Source organism: Poecilia mexicana, unplaced genomic scaffold (assembly GCF_051168715.1).
Source record: "Poecilia mexicana isolate PSO_F unplaced genomic scaffold, ASM5116871v1 scaffold_20, whole genome shotgun sequence".
NCBI lineage: Eukaryota > Metazoa > Chordata > Actinopteri > Cyprinodontiformes > Poeciliidae > Poecilia > Poecilia mexicana.
In genome coordinates, this window is record NW_028263389.1 from 13458930 (window position 1) to 13486740 (window position 27811).

At 40.6% G+C, this 27811-nt stretch overlaps 2 protein-coding genes across 2 annotated transcripts; one reads left to right on the forward strand and one right to left on the reverse strand.

Moving 5' to 3' along the window:
• Positions 1-878: 878 nt before the first annotated feature.
• On the reverse strand, positions 879-5668 carry zic1 (zic family member 1 (odd-paired homolog, Drosophila)). The gene is made up of 3 exons (XM_015008590.2): positions 3192-5668; positions 2672-2835; positions 879-2225 (listed from the first exon to the last, which is right to left on the reverse strand). Exons 1-3 carry the CDS (start codon positions 4153-4155, stop codon positions 2028-2030), a joined length of 1326 nt encoding a protein of 441 aa, XP_014864076.1. The 5' UTR covers positions 4156-5668; the 3' UTR covers positions 879-2027.
• Positions 5669-7353: 1685 nt separating this feature from the next.
• On the forward strand, positions 7354-12128 carry zic4 (zic family member 4). Its single transcript, XM_015008588.2, has 2 exons — positions 7354-9149; positions 11564-12128. The coding sequence occupies exons 1-2, from the start codon at positions 7955-7957 to the stop codon at positions 12034-12036; spliced, it is 1668 nt and encodes a 555-aa protein (XP_014864074.2). The 5' UTR covers positions 7354-7954; the 3' UTR covers positions 12037-12128.
• The last annotated feature ends 15683 nt before the right edge of the window (positions 12129-27811 follow it).

Sequence of the window (27811 nt, forward strand, 5' to 3'; positions counted from 1 at the left end):
TGAAAAGAAAATATGAATACATTTCAATGCATTTCCAGCATAATCATCTCATATGAAGCTTGCTCCGCTTGCTATACGTTGCAGCATTTTGAGTTTTTCTTTTCTTTTCTTCCTTATTTTTTTAAGGGTTTACGTTTTCATTTCGGCTGCATGTGTCTGCAAACTGACAGATCGCGGCGGATCCGTGCGCCCTGGCAGTGTTAACCATGATCAGTGGCGGCTGCTGATGTGATCTCTGCCTAATGGGGCGGTCAAGCAAGCTGCAGCCAGGAACAATGAAGTGTGTGTGGAAAAAGGAGGGATGAGTGGAGAAGGGGAGGAGGGGTCCCACGTTGACTCCCAGGCTCTCCCTCTTTCCCTCTCTCCCACTCTCTCTCTCTTTCTCTCTTTCTGTCTCTATCTCCCTCTCTGTCTCTCTCTTTTTATCTTAATCTAGGATAGGAAATCCGAAAAAAAACGCAAGAAGAAAAAGGAAAAAGAAAATAAATTAGATTTGAAAATTAGATTCCCGAACAATTAAGTAACGCAAAATAGCTTACTCCGGTTTTATCCACCGAGGAACAACAGCCGTGATTAATCGATTTAATTTGCGCATTACTGGAGGGCAGAGCGGTGGATGTTAATTTTGGATAAACAGAAGATCCAGAAGCAGCAGAAAGAGAGAAAGAGGGGGGAAGTGAATTTAGTAGTTATTATCGAGTGACAGGAAAGTTCTAACACACACACGCACACACACCACACCTCACACACACACACACTCTCGTCATCTCTCCATTACACTCTCTCTCTCACTCACTCTCTCTCTCTCTCTCTCTCTCTCTCTCTCTCTCTCACACACACACACACACACACACACACACACACACACGCAAACACACGCCCACATACGCACACACACACACACACGTCATTATAATGAAGACTTTAACTTATTTGCTTTAGAATTATTCACGTAAATAAATTACTTTACATAGGAAAAGATCTAATTTGGTACTTATTTTCAGTGTAATTTAAAAATCAACCCCCAATAACCTCCAATGAAATACATGTTCTGTATTTTTTTACAGTCCTTTAATATAGTACGAAATGTATCCAAACATTTTTTTTTCATTATTATTATTATTAATATTATTATTGTAAACTAAAATTTGACATACTGTACGAGCGCATTTCTCCATAAATACCGATCATATTCTAACATGTTACCGGCCCTTTTACATGCGGATAAATATGGAAAAATCCAGGTACTTTACATGGAATAATACTTCCTCTCAGACAGAGCAATTGACAGATTTTTTATATATATATTTAGCACGTACATAAACAGATTGACACGGATTTTTTTTTTTCACTACACGATTCATCGACATGACATTAAATAACAACAATGATACTCTGTGCTATTCAAACTGGACCTTAATTGGACGAAAATTAATTAAAAAAATTAAAAAAAATAAAAATATGCTGCACTGGATAGGCTACAAAAAGCACATTAATACTAAGAGTCGGTTAGGTCGACGTGTAGACTGTAGTAATACTGAATAATTCACATTTTGGTACACAACTAAACATTCTTGTCCCCCACAGTAGCCTTAGAGGCCATCCTCATATATCTAAGGGACCATTACATTTTTCACAAATTCCCCTCCCCCCACTTAAAACTGTGATATTTACAAAATAAAATATTACATTTCCTTTTTTTGTTTCTTTCTTGCTGTGGGTTCCAGTTTGGTGAAATCCATATTTACAAAAAAGCAAAGAGAAAAAAGAAAAAAAAATCAGGCCTCTACTCGGAGATAGCATGCTTTTTCTTTTGAGATCTGCTTCTGTACAGTCTCTCAGTAAAAGGAGGAGCTGACCGTGTTTCTGTCCATGCATGATGACAGTCTTTAACTTCACCTCCCCTGCTTTTTTCCCAGTCCATCTTTCTCACTTAGAAAGGTCCAAAAAGTTTTTTGCTTTTTTTTTTTTTTTCCTCATGTCTTCATAAATTTTCCATTGTCTTTTTGTGCGTTTTTCAAAAATATTTACACGTACCATTCATTGAAATTTGACGACAGCGTGCTGTGGCTGGTTGTGTGGTGGACTGCTGAAGCTGCTGGTGATATGGAGCTGCTGCTCTGGTTCTCTGTGGACGGTGACACGATGGTGGGAGGCGTGGAGGACTCGTACCCTGAACTGGCAGCTGGGGAAGGCTGCGATCCGGGGTTGGTGGATTCGTGGACCTGGGGAAGTGAAAAGAAGGGATTTGGGGAAGTGGGGCGGGGAGAGGGGGGGATGGACGCAGTACACTCGATTTACTTAGATGCAGAAAACAGAAGAGGAAATGCTATTTTACTTCTGACATGACTGCTTTGGACATGCTCACAAATCGAAAACAAAGTAAAGCCCAATTATTCTCATTCAAACCCTAATCTCATCTTGCGCTTGAGAAAAGATAGGATTAACTTTCTTTATCTTGCTAAAAATAAAACAAACAAACCCCCCAAAAAACAGCAACAAAAACAATAAATAATTAAAAAATAAATAAAAAAAAACTACACATAAAAAGAGAAGAAAACGACATGCTACTGTAACACATAAAATTAGTTTCTAATGTTATTTTTGCAAAGAGAAAGAAAAAACACGTATATATAATTTACAATATTAGTATCTTTTTTTTTTCTTTTACCTTCATGTGTTTTCGGAGGGAGCTGGGATGCGTGTACGACTTGTCGCACATTTTGCACAGATATGGCTTGTCCGACGTGTGGACGTGCATGTGTTTCTTGCGGTCACTGCTGTTTGCGAACCTCCTGTCGCAGCCGTCGAACTCGCACTTAAAAGGCTTCTCACCTAAATAATGCAAGGAATGAAATATGTTTTTTGTTGTTGTATTGTTTTTTAAAAGAGGCACTTTGATAAAATGCATGTTTTTTTTTCTTTTTAGAATTTGCGATCAAACAGTGTGCAGTACGCATGCACTGCATATAATTCATTAATGTTAAAATTACATTTTAAACAATATTTTTGCAGTGAAGTATTTTCTGCCGACAGCTGTAAAGCATCGCATGTCACTTTGCAGGCTCCAACTGCCCTACTGTAGTAAATAACCACCCGGATCGCATGCATGTTTCGGATGGGATTTTGTCAGCACCGATTTGGCAGGATATTTTTATTTATTTATCTGTTTATTTTTTGCCATTTCTTACCGGTATGAGTCCTTTTGTGAATTTTTAGATTTTCCGATCGGGCAAACACTTTGCCGCAGCCGGGAAACGGACACGGAAAGGGCTTTTCTCCGGTGTGTACTCTGATGTGATTTACAAGTTTGTATTTGGCTTTGAAGGGCTTCCCTTCTCTGGAGCAGTCCTCCCAAAAGCAGACATGGTTCGTCTGTTCAGGCCCCCCCACGTGCTCCACTGTCAGGTGGGTCACCAGCTCGTGCATGGTGCTGAAAGTTTTGTTACACGACTTTTTGGGGTTTGTCAACTGCTCCGGCTCGATCCACTTGCAGATCAGCTCCTGCTTGATGGGCTGCCTCATGTAGCGGAAAAAGGCCCCCGCTCCGTGGTGCGCAGCCATATTCATGTTCATGGGGCCGTAGCCGTGCAGCTGTGTGGACGCGTAGTGATCGGAACGCGGGCTCGTGACATGCCCATACTGATCAGCCCGGCCGTACACGTCCCCCGAGAAGCCCAGTCGCATCTGGCTGTTCACCACGTTGGAGGACGCGTGGCTCGCCGCCTGCTCGTGGAGCCCTGGGAAGAGCAGGTGCCCCGCCGCTTCCGAATGTCCGTGCGGCCCCCCGAAGCTGCCGGAGGCAAACAGGCTGTGCTGCGCCCCAGCCGCGTCCCCGAAACCCCGATTTCTGAAGAGAAAGTCCCTGGTGGAGTTGAACGCCGCCGTGGAGTAGGAGCCAACGTGGGTCGGGTGATGGTGGTGTCCCAGGGCGGCCGCCGCTGCATAGCCGGGAGCCTGGGATGAGAACGCTGTCTGCCCGGAGCTGATGTCGTGGGAGCTGTGGTTGATCTTGAAGGCGCCCATGCCGTCCGCGAAAGGGTTGATCCCCAGCGCCACTTCCCGCTCCGCCACCTCTCCTGTTGAGTGATGCCGAGAGGAGCCGAAAGTAGTGACTCCTATGGTGGGATACTGCGGTCCTGCGTCCAAGAGCATCTTCAGTCTTGACTCTTCGAGACGACTGAGCGCAGAACTCAAAGAAAACACACGCAGATATTCTTCCTCCTCCTCTCTCTCTGCAGCTTATCTCTTCTGAACTCGAATCCAACGAATTCTCTGTTTACTTTTTTTTTTCGTTCACGACGGAAGGAATTCCCCTGCACCGCTCATACGATGCGTACGCAAAAAAACCCATGTATTTACTACATGCAATATTGTCTTTTTGCGGTTTATCTTCCTGTGGCGCAACTTTCACCTCCTCAGTCAGACGGTGAGCTCTAGACTGATAGTCGCAATCATTCCTGCAGATAAATGAATTGAAAAGACAACACAGTCCAGCCCTGATGAATGGGAGAGGAGAGGGGGCGGTCACGTGGGAGCTGCAGCTGCTCGTTCATTGGTGCTCCCCAATAACATGCACTCACCAAATAACAATCCACCATGCTGTGGCCCGCACGTCCATGTCTCTTGACATCATCAGTCGCAGATATTTTCAGATTGCTGACTGGGAATTTAGTTAAACGGCTAAATAGTAGGGGGGGAAACAAATATTACCTCAGAACATAAAGAAAATATGTGATGACCATAAAGTGTAAAATTTTCTTTGTCAACCACATTAAATTGGGAAGAGCAGCCCTTCGATGCGTAATTGGAAACATTTAGTTCAATTAAGAACATTGACGAAGGGACTTTAGATTGCCAAGTCTGTCCGTCTAATATTTCCTAAAAAAAAAAAAAAAAAAAAAAAAAAAAAAGGACAGAATGGGCTTCTAGTGGTCAGGGTAGTGTTTGTTCTCAGGTAGAAGCTCTTTAGTTGTGGAGGAAAATTGGAGACTTTTTTATTTCAAGTATGTTTCTCTAAAGACCAACAGGGAGTCTCGTCTGACTACAGACACGACCTTCTGAATTTTGTTTTATTAAGAAATTATCACTTTACCTCAGAGGATATCAAACTCTGAATACCTTGTTTGCCTGTCTAAATTGTGGAACATCTGTGATTTCGGTTTCCACGTTAGTGTTTAACTTGGACCTACAACCACGATCCCTAATGCGTCCATCGCGATTCGCCTGCTTGAGGTAGAGCAACATGGCCCCTTCTTTGCAGGCCAGTGGTGCATATAGTCCATGGGGTTGTCGAAGTTATCAAGTGGGATTTGCGGTGTTCTCTCTGCAGGAGCATCCGGGTGCTGGTGGTTAAAGCCAAAAGAAACAACCCAGACCAGGCCATAATGGGTCACTCGAATTGGGTTGTAGAATCTGAACGCTGCTTTTCGAAATCACTCTTAGAAACCCAAGAGGAAAAGATTTGGTATGAATACGCAAACAAAGACAACATGCTATGAGGAAACAGTAAAAGTTCAGGAGTAGAGATTTGAGGTTTTGGGGGCTTTCGGTATGAACTTAATATGCATTGCACAATTCAAAGGGATCTCCTTTGACATAAAACGTGCAAGTGTCACAACAGCAGGTAATGAGCAACAAGTGAGAATAAACATAAGTCTGGGTGACGAAAAAAAAAATGTTGAGCAAAAGTTGTTCAAATGAATAAGAGACCTAATTTTAAAGTGCAAATTATGTTACATAATTAAAAGAGCGATTCTTGTCTAGTGCAGTGACTAGAATGCGCAGAATTTAAATGTCACCACCATGTTTATTGTCACGGATTTACAGCAGATTTAAGGCCAACACCACTTTATGAGATGTCGCTGCAATATGCGGCGTTTCTGTTTATGATCCTGCGCAGCTTTCCTGCCTACATGTCGCCAAGAGCTACTCGGTGACTCATTGAGTGAGTGCATGCTCAACTTGGATCAGAAATAGCCCCTTGCCGACCAAGTTTTGCATTACACTGCTCACTGTTGCTGTGATGCCCCTCTTTGAATTCTGCAGCTGTGAGTCGGTCGCGCGTAAAGGCCTTTTAATAAACGTCTTCGGGATCCACCACGTCTCCAAATATTGACTTATGATCTAACGCGATGCTGTCAGCGAAGGGACTGACAGATCAATTCGTGGCAAATGTAAAATAACGGGGCAGTTTTGTCTTTCATTTGAAGTAATAAGAAATGATAATCAACCAGGCAAGTGCATTAAATTAATTTTATACGATTACTTTTTTTCAAGTATCCAAAAAGGAAAGTCACCTAAACGCTCCTGCCATCATTTGGACCTCTTTTTTATTTTTTAGCACAAACATAAAAGAAAAGCAATGAGATTAATGCTCACTAGTCTTAAAGTATAACTTTCTCAAAATCATATAAAGTTAAAGTTAACACCAACGCGACATGTTCTCTATATAAAAACTTTTAAAAGCGCATTTCTTCATAATTTGTGAGTTCTTATCATAAATATTAAACAAATAATACAGTCCAAACGTTGAAAAACGTGAGATGTTCGAACAGTTTTATTTCATTTTTTTAATTTAGAAAACAAGCAGATTAAAAACTTATAAAGCAGAGAAGTGATGGAAGTTTTGGTCTTGATAAGAAGAGGGGGGATTCACATTTCACCGCCCAGGGAATTGTTATTGATTCTGCAACATTGTTTCATAAATGTCTAACCATGCAATATCTGCTAATTGTTATATTAACTTTTTTTAAACGATCACATTCGTCAGCGAATTAAAATAGAACGTCGGCAAAGGTTGCTAAAAGAAAATACCCAAGCATTTTTTTTCTTTCAGTATTCAGATCAAACCAGAAAATTGTTATATAAGAGAATGTTATTCTCTGGGGTACTCACAGCACACACTCGTTTTATTTTGGAATTAAAGTCTTCGACGGAACCACCTCCTGTGACCCTCATCTGCTGCCGTCCTTAGGTCTAACGCAAAGGGGGGGAAAAAATCGCTCCGAATCATAACAACAGGTCCCGTCCATTACATTTTTCATCCTCTCTGGGAGCATGACCGCGGGTCGCCCGAATGGTTCAGCCGCTGAACACACACAGACACGGATCCGGATCTCCCTGGGGCTACAGCGGCGAGCCAACTCCGCTGCAGACGCTGCAGAGCAGGGGCGGCTGCATATTTTTTAATACGAAGCTTCCTCCAAAGCGCTTATTAACTATTTTTTGCTTCGGTCTATTTTAAAGCTCGACACGCGGTGCGATTCTTAGCACAACTTTTTTTTTCTCCCCCTCCACTACTATCAGCGATCATTTTACGTGCGTAAAATTGTGCGTAATTTGCGCGTATAGTTTGGGCTGCGCGCGTTGCGGTTCAAAATGAAGATATCACTGCATTATTTATGATCTACATAATTTTATAAATATATACGTCAACATGCACGCTCTTTCATGTAGCCGCGGAAAGAAATAAGAGAGTTGAGAGTGTATCCTTTCGCTTCAGTCTTTGTTTGCTGCCTCAACATAAAAGGACACCGAATATCCGGATAAACTTTTTAATAGTTATATTCTATAATAACCTTTGCATAACTATTTTTTTCGCAAGCGCTGCCTCCAGCACAGCGCATGCGCACTGGCTGCTCGCTGTCACTAAGACATTTTTCATCACGTTGGGAACTGTCACTGGTGACGTCAATCACAGAGCTCTGACCAATTAGAGCGCGGGGTGATTGTTTGGCTCCACGGGCTGCAGCGCCTACCATGAATCTCTATTCAGTATCAAAGCGTCCTGCTGCTGCCTCTCAACCGAATGGGATTCCATGTTGTCTGCAGATAGACTTAACTTTATAAAGTTTTTTTTTTCCTTTATTTTTTTTTTCATTGCGATTAAAATATATTTGCCATCATCATTATTATTTTGCCTGCTGTCAAGTTATTCTAAAATTAGGAAGTAATGAGCGTGGATGCTTTGGGAAGCCCCGTGATGGACCCTGCGTTTTCCAAACGGAACACGGCGCTGAGATTAGTTGACTTGGCAGGGGCTCACCACCATCACCATCATCACCACCATACCCCTCAGAGCGTGACAGGCTTCCCGGGGTTCGGCAGCCATCCACACTCAATGGCTCACTCGCACCCTGGGGAGATTACTGCGGAACCCCGCCTGGGGCCGAGTCCATTCGGGCCAGAACACATGGGGCACTCCGCGGCCCTCAAAATCAGCCCAGCCCATCATTATCCCCACCACCATCACCACCACCACAATCATCATATGGCAGGCCACAGTGAAGTGGTCTCCAGTCAAACGGGAGCTTTTGGCCCGGTTCAGCCGACGTCGGTCCCTTATTCTATGCCCCATACTGCCCAGGCTCTATCCGCAGGTAGGGATTTCCTCATCCGGAGAGATCTGACGGCTCAAGCCATGCCGGTACTGACCGACCAGACTGCTGGTCCAGCGTCTCACCACGGAATGTTTGTCTCAACAACAGGTAGCTATCCCGGACACTATGGTCACCACCCTGACGCAGGGAACCACACCACCCTCTTCTCCGGACTCCACCACGAGCAGCCTTCCAGCGGATCACCGGGTGGCCAAGCGCTGAATGGACAAATAAGGTTAGGACTACCTGGAGAAATGTACGTTCGGTCTGATCACTTGAGTCAAGTAGCAAGCTCCAGGGCTGATCCCTTCTCCGCCTCGCCTCTGCACGGCTACGGCGGTCTGAATCTAAACATGAATCTCGGCGCTCACCACCACCACCACCACCACCCGCACCATCCCCACCACCACCACGGAGGACCGGGGGCTTTTTTCCGCTACATGAGGCAGCCGATAAAGCAAGAGCTGATTTGCAAGTGGCTGGAGCCGGAGCACTCGCCCAAGAAACTCTGCTCTAAAACTTACAGCACCATGCACGAACTCGTCACGCATGTGACGGTGGAGCACGTCGGAGGACCGGAGCAGGCGAACCACATATGCTTTTGGGAAGAGTGTCCGAGGGAAGGCAAGCCGTTTAAGGCGAAATACAAACTGGTGAATCACATTCGAGTACACACCGGTGAGAAACCGTTCCCCTGCCCCTTCCCCGGCTGCGGTAAAGTGTTTGCAAGATCCGAGAATCTAAAAATCCATAAAAGGACACACACAGGTGAGTGGGGTGGGGTGGGGTGGAGGGGATGCATACACGTAAAATGCTTTGGAGGTTTTTTTTTTTTTTTTTTTTTTTTTTAATGCATGGAGTAAAATCAAGTTGCATGAATAAATTATTAACCTCTAAAACAATTTTCGCAATATTTTCAAATTTGTCCCGATTTTAAAAGTTCGAAAGTGCTGCTTTAACCAGCACGCAACAGGCACCTGTTATAAGAGTGTATTGCAAAGTTTCTCAAAGGACGGATTTGGAGGGGGTGGGGGGATTATGATACAGCTCACTCAGGCGTTTGACGGTTCAAACCTCTTGTTTACACCGCGGTACAAAAGCTGGAGGCCCACGTCACGTCTTGTGTGAGCAGCTCAGTGTGTGCCAAACCATGACTGGATAGCAAAAGTTGGAGGGAGTTGCATCTTTCGCAATACCTGATACGGTGATGTTTCTTTATTAAAATGTTTTGTTCTTTTTTCCACTTGTTTTGACGACTGCTTTTTAATTACATGGCGGATTTTGGAGTGATTTGCATTCAGTCACTAGAGCAGTTGTTTGTTTTGTTTTGTTTTGTTTCTGCCTTAATCTACTGCACTGCATCTGTGCGTGATGAAGAACTGTTTCAAATAGAGGTTTGCAAAGGCAAATGCAACAAGTTAACTTGTGCAGATTAGATCAGAGTATACTAGTATATAAGGAGTTTGCATACTGACTTGTGTGTGTGCTGCGCAGATGTAGCATAAAAAAAAATAAAAAAAATCTAATGGGTCAATATGGCTGCCTGCCTCTGTGAGCCAGAAGGAAAATAAAGGCCTCAAAATGTCGAGTCAGACTTGTAAATGATTACAGTGACTACAGCACCACCCCCCCCCCCCCACAGCCCCCTCCACACATACACACACTCACACACACATACACACCACCCCTCCTTCTTCTGCTCCATTCCTGCACCCCCCCCCCACACACACACACTCCCCCAATGTATTATTCATATCATTTGCTCACATTACCTAAGTACAAATCTGTTGAATTATTTCTGTGTGTTGACTCCCGAGGGGCCTGGTCTTTTTGGTATCATGTTTAAAACCCAAGCTGAAAGTGTGGTTATGACTAGGGTCTGCCCCTGGGGTCTGTTTCCTCGAACGGTTTCTTGTACTACACTAATATCCTTGATTGGCTCTCTCAACCCAACAGCTGAAGGTCAAATTGATATTCAACCCGCAAGTGTAATTAGACAGAGGCAATTACATATTCTCAAAAGCTTTAATCGGAGGAGGAGAAGAAGAAAAAACTCAGCGGTGGATGATTTCCGTCTAATTTATTCAGATTGTCTTTTTTTCCCCCACCTCTTTCTTCCTCACTTTTCTCTCATATTTAATCAGAAATACTCAATAATAATAATAAAAAAAAAAGCCAATTTAGATTCAGTCCATATTTGAGGGGCTGGAATAGAATCGGGCAGCCTGTGCTACCAATCAATATCCTGAGGATATTGTGCTGTTCTTAATATTTACCAGCGTTTTCAGTCAGGTGTAAGTTGACGGTGGCCAGGTAAAGACACAGGACAGCAGGAGCGCAGGAGCCCCGTTTAAAAAATAAAAATAAAAACCTCACATCTCCAGAAAACTTTAGACAATGAAAATATGGACATGATTAATAGACGTAAATGTTAGAAAATTTAGATTTGCAATGAAAACCTTGCAATAAGTAAATAAATAAATAAATAAATAAATAAATAAATAAATAAATAAATAAATAAATAATGGACATTTCCCCAAATGCATCAACCCAAAAAAAGTCAACTTCACGTATTCATATTGCTTTTGAAGGTAATAGTAATTGGCTGTTCTTTTTTTTTTTTACCCCAATGTAAGCAAAGAATAAGTCAACAAAAAACAAAAAAAAATCAGTTGATTATCTTATATATATATTAGAACCAAAAAATGCAAGCTTAGAATTAATCCAGTTACAATTCAAAACATGCACTCTTATTTTGCTATATAAGTAGGTCGAATTCCTTTCCAGGTATACAGAAAAAAAAATGTAATTAATCTTGAAGTATGATGTCCACAAAATGCATTCGAAAACAACTAAAGATTTAACTAAAAATGTCGACAACCTACCTATTCATAGTTTCTAATGGTACGACTGTTGACTGATTATGCAGTCCATTACATACCAACACAGACCGATCAAATGGTCAGATTCAGCTGTAAATATAACACGGTGCAGTCAAACGCAATTAATGCCAACTGGTAAAACGTTACCTATATATGGACGCTCAGCAGAATACTTAAGTCTCTCATCTTGAGCAAACAAATGAACGCTTGCATTTAGCCACAGGAATCAATACGGGTTAATGGGCAACGTCAAATATTTAATGCATTCTATGTCTTATTGTGTCTCCACGCTGCAAACAGGCGAGAAACCCTTTAAGTGTGAATTCGACGGCTGCGACCGACGCTTCGCCAACAGTAGCGACAGGAAGAAGCATTCCCACGTGCACACCAGCGACAAGCCCTACAACTGCAAAGTTCGGGGCTGCGACAAGTCCTACACGCACCCCAGCTCCCTGCGGAAGCACATGAAGGTGCACTGCAAGTCCCCCCCGCCCAGCTCGGGCTATGAGTCGTCCACTCCCTCTCTGGTGTCCCCGTCTTCGGACTTGGGTCGGGAGCCAGCCGGGGGACCGTCGGTGGTGTCAGAGCCGCCGGTGGGGGCATCTCAGCAGCAGCAGCAGCACCAGCAGCAGCAGCCAGCCAATTTAAGCGAGTGGTACGTGTGCCACAGCTCAGGTGCTAGCGGTGGCCAGACACCACCCAGCGGCCACTCCACGCCCGACCCTTCGGAGGAACCTGCTTACAGGAACCCCCAACCAAGGGACGCGTTTTGAATTCCTCGCCAGCACTTATTTCCAAACACTCAACTTCTAAAATGGTTTGGCTTTAGTGCCTATATACCTGTGAGGGCCTTCTGGTCCGCTACCACCGCTCCCCACCCCCCACTACACCCCCCCACCCCCAATCCCTTGTTTTATTTTGGATAAGCCACCAAAACTGGTACTCAGAGCCAAGAGACGCACTTAACTGCACTGGACGGAAAATGCGCAATCTTTCCAGACGTGCTTTCAAATAACAGGAGCATATATTTTATTATTATTATTATTATTATTATTATTATTATTATTATTATTATTATTATTATTATTATTATTATTATTATTATTATTATTATTATTATTGTTATTATGAAGTTGATCCAAAACTGATGGATGGGTGCTTCTCCTGCGAACTGTTCCACTTGTGGAGAGAGTCGTGTAAATCTCATTAGACTATGTCGTACATTATTGTAGGCTGTAAGGCATGATGGTGTGCAACTTTTTTTTCTTTTGTAACAAAAAAAAAACAAAAAAAAAAACAGATAAACAAAAAATTCCCTTCTGCCTTCAGTATGATTTTTTTATTTATTTTTCAATCGCATATGGAGGTATTTTGTACGATCGAACCAAAGTGCATGTTTTCAAAACCGGAGCAGAATTGTACATTTGTAAATTTTGTACAAGTTTCAATGTGTTTGGATGTTGACTAGATTTGTAAGGAGCGGTTTACATCTTTTTGTATTATTTTATTTTATTTGCAATGGATTTGTGCAAAAAAAAAAGGGAGAAAATCCTTCCCCCCCCCACCACTCCAGCTGTTTCATAAGCTTACAGTATTTCGTATATGACGTCAATTATAAATGTTTTATCAAAGTAAAAAAAAAAAGAAAGAAAGAAATCTGGTGATTTTTTGTATCATTGTCTGTTTTTAAATTTATTTTTGTTTTATCTTAAAATCGAGCACTAAATGCGTACCGAACTGCCTTGTATTTTGTGAGTATTTGGAATAAATCTTGTACGAAAGTGAAACAATTTTGAGCAACGCAGATCTGTGGGAAACATTTTTTTTCCAAGATATGGACAAAAATCGTTAACATTTTTGCTGTCCCAATACTTCGTTAAATAGAATTTTTACATGTGCATTAATATATTTTTTCCCCCGAATTATTTTTCCAACACAGATCTTTCATCAAGTCTTTGAACCCACGAAACACCAACAATTACTATTGCAGTTTTAATTTTTATTTACCAGCGGAAGAGGGAAAGTATTGTGCATTATGCTCCACTCGTGTTAAATCTTACTTACTCAGCTCAGCTTTGCTTTGGCCCAGACTGTGGGCTGCGAGTTTGATGAAAGGCTACAATATTCGGATCCAGACTTCAAAGAGCCATTTTGCACAAAGAAACCATTTTTTTTCTTTTTTGCACAACGGTGAATCCTCATGGTGAATTAAGATTTCTATAGCAATAGCCAAGTCAAACTCAAATGATATGGGGCCAGGTCCCATGGACTCAAAAGCTGGCTCCAAAGAATGTAATATTTGCTGCCCATGGGGTAGGAAACGGTAATCTACGTCCTTTATGCTGCAGACCAGAGCGGCAAAAAAGAAAGGGGGGGAAAAATATATTCTTTTGCTTAAGGCCTACTTTAGGAAAAATCAAAGGAGTGGCCGCTGAAACGCAGTTGTTTGTCACCGTAATGGACTTTTTTTTTGCAAAACGAGGCTCAAAGAAGACACTCATATTTCAGCGTCTATACATTATCCATAACGACGCGTTTTAATTGCAAGGAGGGAAGTTAATTATCGCCTACAAAAGAAGCGCGAAAGGGATATTTTCACTTTCTTTCAATTGTAGCGAAAGTAGGTCGAAGAAGGACTCAGCTGTTTTGGACTGGAAAACTTCTTGCGGCGTATAGAGTTTCACTCTGGCCTTGACTTAACCAGAAGAGGGACGGGGGGAGACGGAGGGGGAACGGCAATACTGATACTTTTACAGAGTTTGGTTAAGTTCATGACGGAAAGCAGTTCAAAAGAAGAGCAGGAGGAGGAGGAGGATGCCTCTCTCCCTGCACCAGCTCCTGTCGCTTGCGCAAAAAGAAAGAAAGAGACAGAGAGAGAGAGAGAGAGATAGAGAGAGAGAGAGAGAGAGAGAGAGAGAGAGAGAGAGAGAGAGAGAGAGAGAGAGAGAGAGTTGGATCTCAATTGAAAGCGATTCTTTGAAGTGGGGAGTTAGTATCAGAGGGATTCTTTCTGGGTCGTCTGAACGACGTTGATGACACGGAAAGCCTTTTGTCGCCGATTTGCTGGGATCCTCTCTCTCTCTATTTCAACTCTGAGCATCAAAATAGGAAAGAATGTGCGACGTTAAAAAAAAAAAAAAAGGTTGTTTGGTTAGAAAATAAGTAAGAGGGCGAGCTTGGATAAAGCAATGAGTGACTGACAATTAGATATGGATGGAAAACTTTTTTTTTTCTTCCGGATTCGGTTTTGAAGTTTGAATAAAATTATTATTATTATTATTTTACTTTGACAGCGGGAACTACAGTTAGACAGAGCATCGTTTCTGCACGTTTGTTAGTGTGTGTACTGCAGTCGCTTGGTGACCTTTATGCTTATTAACCATACAACACCAATCGAGAGTTGCTTTGACGAAGTTGCTACTGTCCCTTAAAGTCTGCTGTCTGGAACGGATGGACGCAGCTTCTATACAGATCTTGTTGTGCTGCAAAACTAACAGCCATATTTTCTGAAAAGGCGATGAACTTGTATCTTATCGATCAGAGGAGCCTATTAGCTATCTTTCGTTTTGTGAATTTCCGCCATATGGAAATACAAAATTGTACTTCAAATTTTTTTGGCTGGGAAAATAGGACAATTACGTCACCATTATTGGCGAAGGTGTCAATTTTGATGCAAAACAGAGAAATTCAACATTATTGAAATACAGTCTTATTATATGCATCCAATTAATATTTACGGTTTTTCCATGTGTTATGTAAATAAAAACATGGCCTTAAATGCCTAACGTGTCAAATATGGTACTGATCCAAGACAAACCCCAGCGAGGTTTTTAAAAATCTCTTTTTTTTATAACAAGCCAGTTAAGTTTGAAAGCTGCATTATTTTAATAACCTATGATAGTGAAAGTGTAAGATATACAGTTTTATTACATAAAAAATAATCAAAAGAGTCATATGCATATTGTTTTTGAAATTAGGTATGTTAACATAAATACATCATCATAAATGTATTCACTATTCATTATGACATAATAAGTAAAACAACTCAGTTTTTTTTCTAATTATTTAAATATATAAACAAACATGTGTCACTGATCAATTTCAATTAATCCAGATGATATTTAAAAACAAATTGACAGATTTAAGTTATATTTCTTGAGGGTTATCTGGATGATTTGTGATCAATGGGATTTTGAGTAAGCAAATTAATAGTGTGCAAATCTTTGAAACACGTGGGTATAAACTGATGGTTTGAATTTGTAGGAAGGATGAGTTACCAGTTAAGGCAAATATGATCGTCTTTACGCACTGATTCTGTTGGGGACCTTTGATCTGAGAACAACCTAAGGGTGAAGAATCAAGAACAGGTGTGTGCGTGTGTTTGCGTGTGTGTGCGTATGTGAGCAATAGAGACCCTTGTGACCAAGAACAGACCCTGGCAACCAGTGGCCGAAGGGCAGTTTCACCGGAAATACATATCCACATTAATTACCGTTGTTCGAGGATCTGAAAAGAGATGGGAGGTTCTCAACTTCCAAAGCGTTACAAAAGCAAAAGAAAATGAATCTATTTAATTTCTTGCTAGAGAATGTCACCGCCACGGCTGCGTCCAACACAAGGTTTCATTTGAGTGTGAAATATCATTTCTTTGTAAAATAATGGAGGCGGTAATCCGACTTCCGGAAACTGTCCGGCGTTATTGAACAAAGCCCCTTTAATAGGGGGATTAGCAGTCTTGGAGTAAAAAGGACCCCCCCCCCCCTCTTAATACCCCCCTTGCACACACACGCACACACACCGCTTTCCACCTCCCTCTTGTACTCCACGCCTATACCCAACTCCAACTCTAAACCATCAGCACTTCTAGCACCAGCCAGGTCACAATTATCAGGAATGAAGTGGCCGGAATTGGCATGGTAATGGGAATGAACAGGCAAGGCTGAAGGGCAGGTGGCATAGTAATCTGAGAAAGGAAGAAGAAGAAAACATGGCTTCACTTGATCAATGAGATTAATTAGAATTATTACATAAATAGCCACGTCCCCGTTTGCGTAAATTCGCGTCACTTTTTCATTACAGGACCTCGATGGAATACGCAGAGGCGAGGTCAAAAGCCAAACCGCGCACCGCGCATAAGTTAAACACAACCATAAAGCCTGTCACGAATATTAAATATTTCACCCTGATACCATCCAAGGTTAAGTTTCCAAAGGGGATGCCGCGCGATCACGCTGACTGTGATATATTGGCCAGCACGGGCTTCCGTGATAAAGATTTATGACTGCCATTCAAGCCGAATTAACTGTATTTTGTGTGCATTAAATAATAAGAAAAAGCAAACAAACAACAACACAACACAGTGAGCAGGCTGGAATCGCTTTTGTAAAGAGCAGTCCAAATACAGACGTCACTATATACATATATAATTCATTGCTTCTACTTTTCTACATTCTTGTGCAAATTTTAGGAACTCCATCAGTGTGAATCACCCCTCTGTGCTATCCAGCATCCAGCACCCCGTATATATAGGGCTCGAACACGGATTTCTAACAACCCTCCACATTATATGGCAGAATGTGCCACATACTTCACACCTGCACCCTGAATAGCGGCTCCCTTTCAGACCGTGATACGCCTGTTGGCCCTGCTCTCAATGCAGCTGCGTGAGTGAATCGGGCGACCCGCTTATTTGCTCTCTTTTGATCTGAGATCTCTCATTTGGTGCGGCAGTTCTGAGTTGAGGACTATCTAGTTAGCAGGAGCCGTGTGATGACTTGTATTATGCCCCCCCCCTCCCCCACCCCTCCCCCCTCTCCTCCTTCAACAAGCAGATTTTACACATTCGTGAGGAGGAGAACTTGTTGCCTCAACTGGATAGACATTTAGTTCAAATGTCTATTCAGTCAGAATGTGTGCGTTAGGTAGGAACAAATATGAAGAGTAATGCGTTTAAAAAAAATAGAGTTGACGTCTACGGATGTATTTATTCAGGCTGTTTCATGTCTCCCAGTCTCTGTATTTATCGAGGTCAGAGAAGAGTTGAGAATATTAAACCGAAGCTGTCAGGTTTTTTTTTTTGTTTGCTTGTTTTGTTTTTTAGCCAATGTGACCAACCCCAGCAACCTCTGAGGCACAGTTAAAGATTAATAGACGCCTTTAAGTGTTCTTTGAACTTTCACTTTTTAACTATCAACCTAGAAGGAAGCCTTTTTTAATCAAATGGGGACTGTAAGTAGTTTTCATGGCAATGTAACCGAACATGGATTACGATCAAATGTAAATATTTTTTCCCCGTTCACTTCTCTATTGGACTTAAATAGGTGTTTGTTGTAATTAAGTGCTTATAGACGAAAATAAATGAATTAAAACAGATACACCTTACAATCACATGGCCACAAATGACATTTTTTTTTTTAGTAAAAAAATTGAAATGACAGCAACTTTCCCATTTAACTTTTTGCCACATGTTTTTTGCATTTTTAGAATGCTGACAAATTGGTCCTGAAAAATGAATCAAACTGAATTTAACCGAATCTATGTTTTTGACCTCCTCCTGCGTTGTTGTGCCCAGTTTTTTTTTTTTTTAAAGAGAAAAGAGCATTTGCTATACACAGTTTCCATTTAAAAATGAGAACTTGGCAGACTTGTTTAAATATCTTCTTAACCACATTTTCACTTTTTTAGGCTTTAAAAAAGTAACAGTGCTTATTGCTATATAAATACGTTTACATTTCTGTTGACACGTTTTCGTATCTCAGATCCGTTTTGAACTTATTTAGATGAAAGGTGACGTTGCCTTTTCTCTTTTTCAGCCAAATTTTATTCCGGCTCTTGTGGTTATACGAATTTGATTTCTTAGGAAACTGTTTTTGCAGCTTCATTACAGGCCTAGAGAAGCCGTGAAAACTTTTTACTCAAATCACAGTTCTACACAGAAATAACAGAAAACATGTCCTGACCGATGTTTGACCAAGTCTTGCGATTATAAAGTAAACTAATCCGATCTATGAGGATTTTTTTCCCCTCTGGAGCTTTCTTTTTTTTTTTTTTTTTTTTTTTGTCATGCAAACGTTTGGCTTCATTATACTTAGTTGGGTTTATGTCTTCGAAAATAATATAAAAGAAAAGTAAAACCAGGCTCTGAAAGCAGATTTACTCAGTCGATACATGCGTCATATTCCATATTTTCCATGTTCGGGACGCACAAATCCAGCTTAAGGAAATGGTGAAAGCCAGAGCGCTGCTAAAATAAAAACAAGAATACAACATTGCCTCGCTTCGTACTGGAAGTGCTTCACAAACAGGGAAATGGGCCGTTTTAAGGACGAAAAAAAAGGAGGGGGGAAAAGATCCCTCCTACTGATTTAGTCAGAGTCATAATGGCCAAAGTGCGTTCACACACTCGATAAAAGAGACAGTACATCATCATATATCAAAATAACACGCAGTATTAGGAGATGCAAATGCTGCCAGCATTATGAATCATTGCTTTATCTGCACTATTTCACACGTCGGATGGGGAAAACTGCGCACAAACAGACGCGCAAACGCACAGTTTGAGTAGCAGTATAATGCCCGTGATCACTCTAGCAGCATCAAAAGAGTTTGGGTCATTTCGCCATCTCCCGCAGGAAAGACATTACGCCTCTCTCGTATTTACATACTCTTTAATATTTGTCAAACATTCATAAATTACACACTAATGAAATGTTCGACGGTCCTTGGAGATGCAGCTAATGAAGACATAGACTTTTTCCCCCCCCCTTCTCTTCTTTTGCTTCGTGACATGTCTTTGTTGAGTTTTTAATACCACTCCCTACATCACGCTCTATTAACTATTATTATAGTTATGTCAGGCCACCGCTGACACGTTGCGACATGAGGATCACCTGCTGTAGGTGGGCCCGCCGTGGGAAACCAAATGACCTCCATCTATAATACCAATAGCCTATAAAAGTGCTAAACGTTTGTAAGACAATTTTTTCAAACAATCCCCCCCCCCCGCCACCCCCCAAAAAAGCATCTGGATGCACATTATTGCTTTCTTTAAAGTGGCAAAAAATTGAAATTACTTGTTCTTTTTATTCGTTCGGGTATTTTTCTTTTTCTTTCTTTCTTTCTTTCTTTTTTTTTTTTTAACCAGCCCTTACGGCACTTTAAGTCCAAACTAGGCGCAAAATGTTATCGAAGCAAATGCTGTCACGCTCGGCTTGGGTGACCACTACAGCAGCGTCAAGAGGCACTTCTTGGACTGAGGAAGAAAAGGGCAGGAGAGGAAGAGGAGGTGTAAAGGATGCAAAGAGGGAAGACACCAATTATGGAGAATTGTCACCAACGTGGAGTTAATTTCCACTCTGGCCATGTTTTCGTTTTATTTACTGATTGAGTAGTTTTATTATCATTGCAAAACGGCTTAAAACTTTCGAACAAAAATGTAAAAAAAAAAAGAAAAGAAAAAAAAAGAACCTGAAAAAGCAAAACAAGATACAAAAAGCTAAAAGTAACTTACAATAACAAATAAATTAATAAATAATAATAATCTAGAATGTTGACTTCATTGTCACTACGACAAATATGGATCCTTGGAGACGTGTTTATTTGACAGAGCAAATCCCCAGCGTGTCAAGGTTGTCATATCCCCCTCCCCTTTCAATGTCCAATGCAAATGTCTCGGCAGCAGCATGACGCGTTTATTACCTTGTCAATCATTTGGAGACGCGCAATATTGAAACAAACGACTCCGCGTCTGGTAATGGAATCAATGTCAATTAAGTAATATTCAATCTTTTTTTTAAAGTTATTTTTGTGATTTAAATACGTTACAATAATATGTGTAGATTATTATTATTATTATTATTATTATTATTATTATTATTATTATTATTATTATTATTATTATTATTATATTTTGAACTACAGAACACTTGATCCTGACACAAAGGAGAACTTCCCTTTAATTTTATTCGCGCTCTGTAAGGCTTATCCTCCTTGTGCATGAGTCAGTTCAACAAAAGAAAAAAAAAAGTTTCAATAAGATTCGTTTTTTTTTTCTTCTATTCCCTCCCTCTCCCCTTCGCACTTGCTTTCAATAATAAACCCACCACTGTGCCATTCTTTGAGCTTACGCGCTATCTTCATACTCTGATTTGTGTGGTCAAGGAAACTGTTCAGACCAGACCAGGACCAAAGCTTGAAGGATTCTTTCTTTTAGTATTTTTTAAATAAAATTACTCTTATATATATATATATATATATATATATATATATATATATATATATATATATATATATATATATATATATGAAGAAAACAGATGAAGCGCACAGAGCTTCATCTGTATATATATATATATATATATATATATATATATATATATATATATATATATATATATATATATATATATATATATATATATATATATATATATATATATGAAGAAAACAGATGAAGCGCACAGAGGGTAAGTATTGCTGTATGGTAGCTGAGAGCCAGTCCATGTCTCTCTTATTTCCTTTTTTCCTCTCTGTCCCTACCCAGACGCTAGAGCTGTCTAATTTCCAGGCATAATTAACTTTATGCTCAAAATCAATTGTTTCCTGTACGCAGCCAGGGTCCAGGACTCCAAGCAGCGAGAGGCCTATTTGAGCATGTGAGAAAGCAGGAAGCAGCCCTACCTGCCACTCATTAAGCCCACAAAAACTCAATAGAAAGAGGGGGGAGAAAGAGGGATTAGACCTGCTCGTTATACCTGCCGCGCAATTAACACTGCTTATTCTTCTAATCCCTCTGTTCTGGAAATAATTCAGTACGCCAATAAGGACGCGAAAGACAATTCAGATCAAATGTCCAAATTGTAGAACAATGGATCTTTTTTTTTAAAAAAATTCGTTTTACCATTAATGCGTGTAAAGACAATTATAAGAAGTTTCCTATTGGACGAGGAAGTCGGGTTGCCACGCCGTTTACGGCCGCAGTCAGCGTGGATGTTTCCTCCGCTAATTTTCATCTGAATTAGGTGTAGAGATGCGTCCTCCTCCTCTCCCTCCTCCTTCTCCTGCGTGAGGCGGGTATAATCACACCGCCCTTTTGGAAACGGAGGTAAAGCAGCAACTCTTTGTGCCCGTTGTGTTGTAGGTGAATCGCAGCACACTTGAACTGAAAGAGGACTTGACCTTTGCCTTTATGCTTCCCACCCCAATGTTTGTCTAAATCACAATCGTCTTTTGTGCTTGGGGACATGCGCGGCCCGCGACACGTCCCATTTAAGGCGGATGGATGTTCCCCCCATCACACAAAAGCGCTGAGCGGGTCCATGGTTCATGTAGGTGTTTTGTAACTAAGAAAGAAAGAAACAAACAAACAGAAAAAAACAATATAGGACTACTTGATTTAAAAAAAAATAATGATAATAATATACAGAATAAACATGTGCATAAACAGTTGAGAATGCAAATTGAGAATTTATTTTTCCGTTTTAGCGGTTTACACAGCTACTTTTTTTGTGCTCCTGTCATCAGTTTTGTGGGTCAGCTTAGCTCTCTTACCATGTCCGGTTTCTTCTGTTTTTCCACAAACACCGATTAACAGCTTGAGATTTTACAACTGATGATAGATGATCACCACTCAACAAAAGTCCACCTTGAGCTCTAAACATCACAATCTGGTACGTTTTTTTTTTTTTTTTTTAATTTATTTATTTTTTTTAGGTTTATAACAAATAGAAGAGGAATAGAAATCACATCATGACGTGACGTGACAGAAGAAACGTAGTCAAAACATTCACAGAGATGACGTATTTTCACGACTTGGATATTTTAAATTCATATTTATCCACGTTGATAATTGCCTGCATGAATATTCATATCTGAATCTAGTTTTTTTTATTTTATTTTTTATTTTATTTCAAATACCAAAACTCTAAAAAATAAAGATAAAAGAAAAAAAAGTCAATTCTAACTCATTATCAAACAGATAAATTACTTTTTTTCAGGTTAGGTTAATTAGTTTTGTTTGTTAATTGATTGTTTTTAGGCTTTTGTCACCTATCACCACATATATATGTGCATTTATTACTGATTTTGAACAACACATTTTTCACCCCCCCCCACACACAAACCACAACCATCACAAAAAAACATCTTCCAAACTTTTCAGTTTTTACAATATCTTTATGTGCAGTTGCAACCTTGTTGCAACTCCTCTTCTCTTCTCTTCTCTTCTCTTCTCTTCTCTTCTCTTCTCTTCTCTTCTCTTCTCTTCTCTTCTCTTCTCTTCTCTTCTCTTCTCTTCTCTTCTCTTCTGTAAAAGCTGCGGGGTGGTTGCATTGGGAGCGATAGAAAAACATTATAAGGGAGGCCGTAAAAGCACCGCTGTTTATGACAGAAGGGGACATGATGGCGCAGCTCTCAGCCTATGGGGGAGCAAGAGTGCGTTCATTTATCACGACTGCATGGCAGCGTGCGAGATGACAGAGAATCCAGATCAACCTCCCCCCCCACCCACCCATCTCCTTCTTTTTCTTCTCCCCTTTATCATGAAGCGACATTAGATGACTATATGATGATGACGATAACAACTACCCTGCTCTGTTTTTTTTTTTTTTCTTCCAGCCTGTATGGTTTTCAACATATCGATGATATCATGTCAAAACATGTGAGTGACATGTTTCTCTAAAAGAATGAGGCTCAGTCAACTTTTGGTTGGAAGTGAAAATGCAACTCATTCCCATCTTACGCTGCGTTTCCTTTGACACCACGCGACAACCAGCTATTCCTAACATCTACCTTCTAGTTTTAAAACTTGAAAACAACTTGGTTGTCCTGCAAGTTTGCCCGCCTCATCACATAATCTGATTTGCAGAACAACTGCATTTGGTGGCATCTTTCAGGGGTAAGAGTGTGACTTCAAAAGAGCTACTTTTGTTGAACTGTTTTTATTTTTTATTTTATTTTTTTTTCCTCACAGGTGATCTGTTAACAGATACTTTACCCACTCAACTGACTTCAGCACTGAAGATCTCACAAGGGTTTCTGAACATCATAATTAATGTGCAAGGCAGATTTGGAAATGGGAAGAGTCTGGCTTGGCCTTGAGGGATTGAGGGAGAATGTGTGGAATTTCATGAGCCTAGCACTTAGCCTGCAGAAAGATCTGCAAATTGAGTGACTGCAATAACTCTGCGACATTTTGCCAGTCTTGTTTTCACTGTTTGCACAGTAATTAAAATGCTATAATCAGCAACTCTTTTTAAAGTTTAAAATGTGCAGTCAGCAGTGTGCTTAATTATGTGTAGTTCACTAGTGATCTTTGGAATATTTGTTTTTCTCACAAAAAAATGAGTTTTCATTGTGGGACTGGTATTAAATGACTTACAAAATATGAGTAGGAAACCAGCACTAGTTATAGACAGAGGGCCTTTGTGTTACTCCATCATTCCCTGTTATGTGTGGGTTTAGGTCGTCTTTGAGGATTTGGATTCCCCCAAAAAATGTTGTATGTTTAAAAAAACACAAAACAAAACAAAAAAAAAACAGTTAACAAAAAACAAAATGGCATAGTTACTGCAGCAATTTGTGTCTCATTAAATTAAATTAACTTCTCGACCAGTTTGTATTTTGAGTCTCCAACAGTTTGGGTACAAGATCGAACCACATGCAGTGATAGTACGTGAGGGGAGTTGTGTGAGGTGGAAGCTCAGCTGGGAACTGGAACTCCAAGAAGGAGCTACAAAAAAATAGGCCATGTTTGTGAGCCCAAGCATTTAGGCACCCCTCAAATGTTTCCCATGGGAGATTCAATGATTTCTCAAACATGAATCCAAGAATCCAAGCAACACGTCAGGTATGTTTTTGATGAGGGAATAACACTATTTCTGGGGTACTACTTTGGATAATACCCAACATTTATGTTGAATGACTGTGCTATTGGTAGAGTTAATCTTAGTAGAAAGTTGAGCTTATTTGTGGGGAAAATATACACTTGTTAGCTTGTTAGCAATAGGTTTCAAAAGTGTATCACTATTTCAATCATATTGTATACCTTGGTTGCATAACTGCTCTTATTTCTTGTTTCTAACTTGACAGAATGTGCAAAAATGACAAATAATCAGGGAGCAAAAGACACCGACTGTGTTTAAAGTTTTACACTTACACGATTCAGAAATATGTGAGAAAATATATTTAAATAAAATGTATGCATTTGTTACTGATTTAAATTCTAACAGCTGATGTTAATGCTGGATTCAATGTCCTTCAAGAGCCTTACTTTTATTTTAAAATTTCCTCTCTTAATCACAAATATTTTTCTTGATATCTTCCAAATCAAAATGTGCTCACTTTGAAAAAAAAAAACAAAACAAAAAGAAAGACTTTAACGTCAAGTCAAATTTTGACTCACTCACATCTACCGGCACCCTGCTGTGGCCACGTCTCGAAACTATTTCCCACCAGACATGGACCACAGATGCTCCCTGGAAGAATCCTTAGGAGGAGAAAGCAACTTGGCCGCAGCTAAAAAGCTTCGGATTCCTACAGTCAGGAGCATTAAATCGACACCCGGGACCCTTTCTCAGCCTCTCCTCCCTCTCCTTTCTGCGGACTGACATGTCTGATAGACCACACTTTCTTGCCGCATTGTGGCCCCTGTCATCCTAACAATGTACATCTTTGGGACACCAATTTTCGAGGCCTTTGATCTGTGGAGCGAGAAGAAACAGAGTTATGGAGAGGAGAGGGTGACAGACTTCTTTTTTTTTTTCTCCTCTCTTAAGGTTCCACTTTAACAAAGCTAAAAGAATGAATGTGGCCTTTGCAGAACCCTTCCCTCTGTCAGCGCTCACATAAATGTCATATATTTTTGCAAAGCTTGTAAGATATTAAGTGCAATAGAATCAAAGACTGATTCCAGGGCATTCGGGCCTTTGGGCTGGAACAAGTTGTGGTGCCCTACCCACACAAGTTTCTTCTAAGCACTCAAAGCATGCACATAGATTGACAGCACACATCATCTTGACTTTCATGTTGTTAAAAACACAACAATTTAAAATGAATAAATAAACACATGGATTTGATTTTACTAATCCAGAAAGATCCAACAAAACATCAGCAATGACTGCAGATCAAATATTTCCCTATATGAATTTTTTGCTGTATTAATTTGAGGAATGAGTATTTGAGCAAGGGGACGGACAAGACCCTGAGAAAAAAACACAACCACTCAACCGCCCCCAAACATGAATGCAGGTATTGTTCCCGGCTTTCGAATTCTGATTCACCATATCATAACCCCTGCGAGGAAAAAAAACATCAATATCCGTGGGTGGACAGGATGGGTTTCTATGGAAAAAACCTAAGGAGTTGTTTATTATTTTTTTTTTTCTTTGCACAAAACCAATCTAGTACAGAAAAAATTCAGAGGCATCAACTGTTTGACTCAGTGGGGCTTTTTGCGCAGACATTTTGCAATGAAAATTAAGCTTTCAATTACACATCTGAAAAACACACACACACACACACACACACACACACACACACACACACACACAAAATGAAGCCCTTTCATTGGAAAATAAAAAAAGAAAAAACTAAATTTGTGACAGTTTTCCTTTTCTGTAAAAAAAACCCCAAAAAAAACATGCAGTCACACCTGGCGTTAAATTAAATTGACATTGTGCTTTCTACGTTTTATTCTTCGTATAAACCTGACAGCAGACAGGAAAGCTGGTAGCTGAAATGTCTCAATTTCTACATCTGTGCACATTTGATCTGTCCTCCCTGTCTCACGGCATAGAAGAAAAAGAAAGAAAGAAAAAGAAAAGAAAAACCAACACTAAAATACACAGGACTAACCGGAGACTAGTCCCTTTGTTGTGCCAAAGGCAGCTGCCCGGCCCTCTATTATCGGGGAGCAGACTGACCGCATCCTTCCCCACTGCCCCCTCACCAACCCATTGCACAAAAAGAGAGGGATGTTCTGCTTGCATGGGCAACACTGTCGTTCCAGCCCTTAGCAGTCCTCTAACACCCCATTGAAAGGAGTGGGAGTAGTGGACACAGCCTGATCTACGAAGTACAAAGGGCCCTCCGTAGAGTCCCATTGGAGTGAAAGGAATGAAGGGGATGGAAATTCATGAAAGAGGGTCGCAAGGCTTAGAAAAAGAACGGAAGTTTTGTTGTTGTGCTTGATTTCCCTCCTGAACTAAAGGATGGAGTGGCTGGATAAACCACTTGTAGGCAGTTTACTCACCTCTTATAGCAAGAAATCAATTGTCTTTTAAAGTATGTATTTTTTTTTTTTGGCAGAAATATAGCTTATCACAACAAAAAATGATCTGTATTTTACAGCCAAACTTATTATAGTTTACATACTATAGGTTATATTTGATGTTTACTATCATAACCACTCTTGCATGAATTGGGCCACGTGTGACTCCCGCCTCCATCTGCCCCTTCAAATTCTTTTTGGTTTTGAAAACCAATTACGATGTTTCAAAAATTCTAATTACGGTTTAGAGTACCTTCAGCGTTGGCAGAGAAGTCCAACTTTGAGCCTTGTATACATTTTGGGTTTTTTGCTTATCTCATCAACAGGTGCAGGGGTCACTCCAGCAAACTGTGTGAGGATTTGCCAAATGACATCCTCCTCCCAATGCTGGCGCCGTTTCTAAAGTACACAATAATATTCAACCTTTTCTTTTTTGTTTCTTACATACAAAATGCTTTCCTAAATATTCTAGGTCTCAAAGACCATTCATTTCAGGTCTGATCAGCTCCGCGTTCAATGCTGAAACATACAGCAGATTCTTTTGAAGATGACAGAAGTAGCAAATTGAAATAGCAGGTAATCGGAATCTGTAATTTAAGTACCAACTTCAGCACCCTTATTCAAGCGGTGTGCAGCTGTCTTTTCTTGCAGTGCTTATACCGTAGTAGCAAAAGGCCAATCCTTCTAGGCCTCTGCTTTGAGCATATCTGCAAAAGAAACACCATTCTTGGGGTGACACTGATTTATTTTTGCCGATCCCCAGATTTAATGGCGTCCTGCATGGGTAGAAAAAACGCCATGGATCGTAACTCCCGAAAGTTAACAAACATACGATTAGAAAGTTTGACATTGAATATGCTGCCTGTCAGAGGAAGGACGGGGAGGCCCATGTGTCCCGTCGGGAATCCCATGCTGGCAGGGTTTATGTGGACACACACACACAATTTAAACAAGGATCCAACATGAGCCTGTTGTTTCAAAATGGCCTCCTGATTTATACCCATCTAGGTTTTAAGGGGCTTGTCATTTCTGCTGAAATAGAGGTGTTGACAACCGCACTTGACAGCTTCTGGCTCATACTGTTTTTATGTTGGCAAGGCATTGCTGTTTCATGTGCTGAATTGAATACTCACCACATAGGCACACTGTACTAAGAAGCACATGCATGTGTTTGTTTTGCTTTGGCTTCATGCTTCAAATTCAAACAATCTTGCAGGTCTTAATGGTTTCACGTTTCACGATCCAGGAATAAAAGAAAAAAGAGCAAGCGTTACAAGTAACTG

Coding starts and splice junctions, on each gene's coding strand:
- zic1 (XM_015008590.2), bottom strand. CDS start 4,155: ATGCTCTTGGACGCAGGACCGCAGTATCCCACCATAGGAGTCACTACT. Junction 2,836..3,191: donor TCACAAAAGGACTCATACCG/GTAAGAAATGGC, acceptor TGCATTATTTAG/GTGAGAAGCCTTTTAAGTGC. Junction 2,226..2,671: donor CCCTCCGAAAACACATGAAG/GTAAAAGAAAAA, acceptor TCACTTCCCCAG/GTCCACGAATCCACCAACCC.
- zic4 (XM_015008588.2), top strand. CDS start 7,955: ATGAGCGTGGATGCTTTGGGAAGCCCCGTGATGGACCCTGCGTTTTCC. Junction 9,150..11,563: donor CCATAAAAGGACACACACAG/GTGAGTGGGGTG, acceptor CGCTGCAAACAG/GCGAGAAACCCTTTAAGTGT.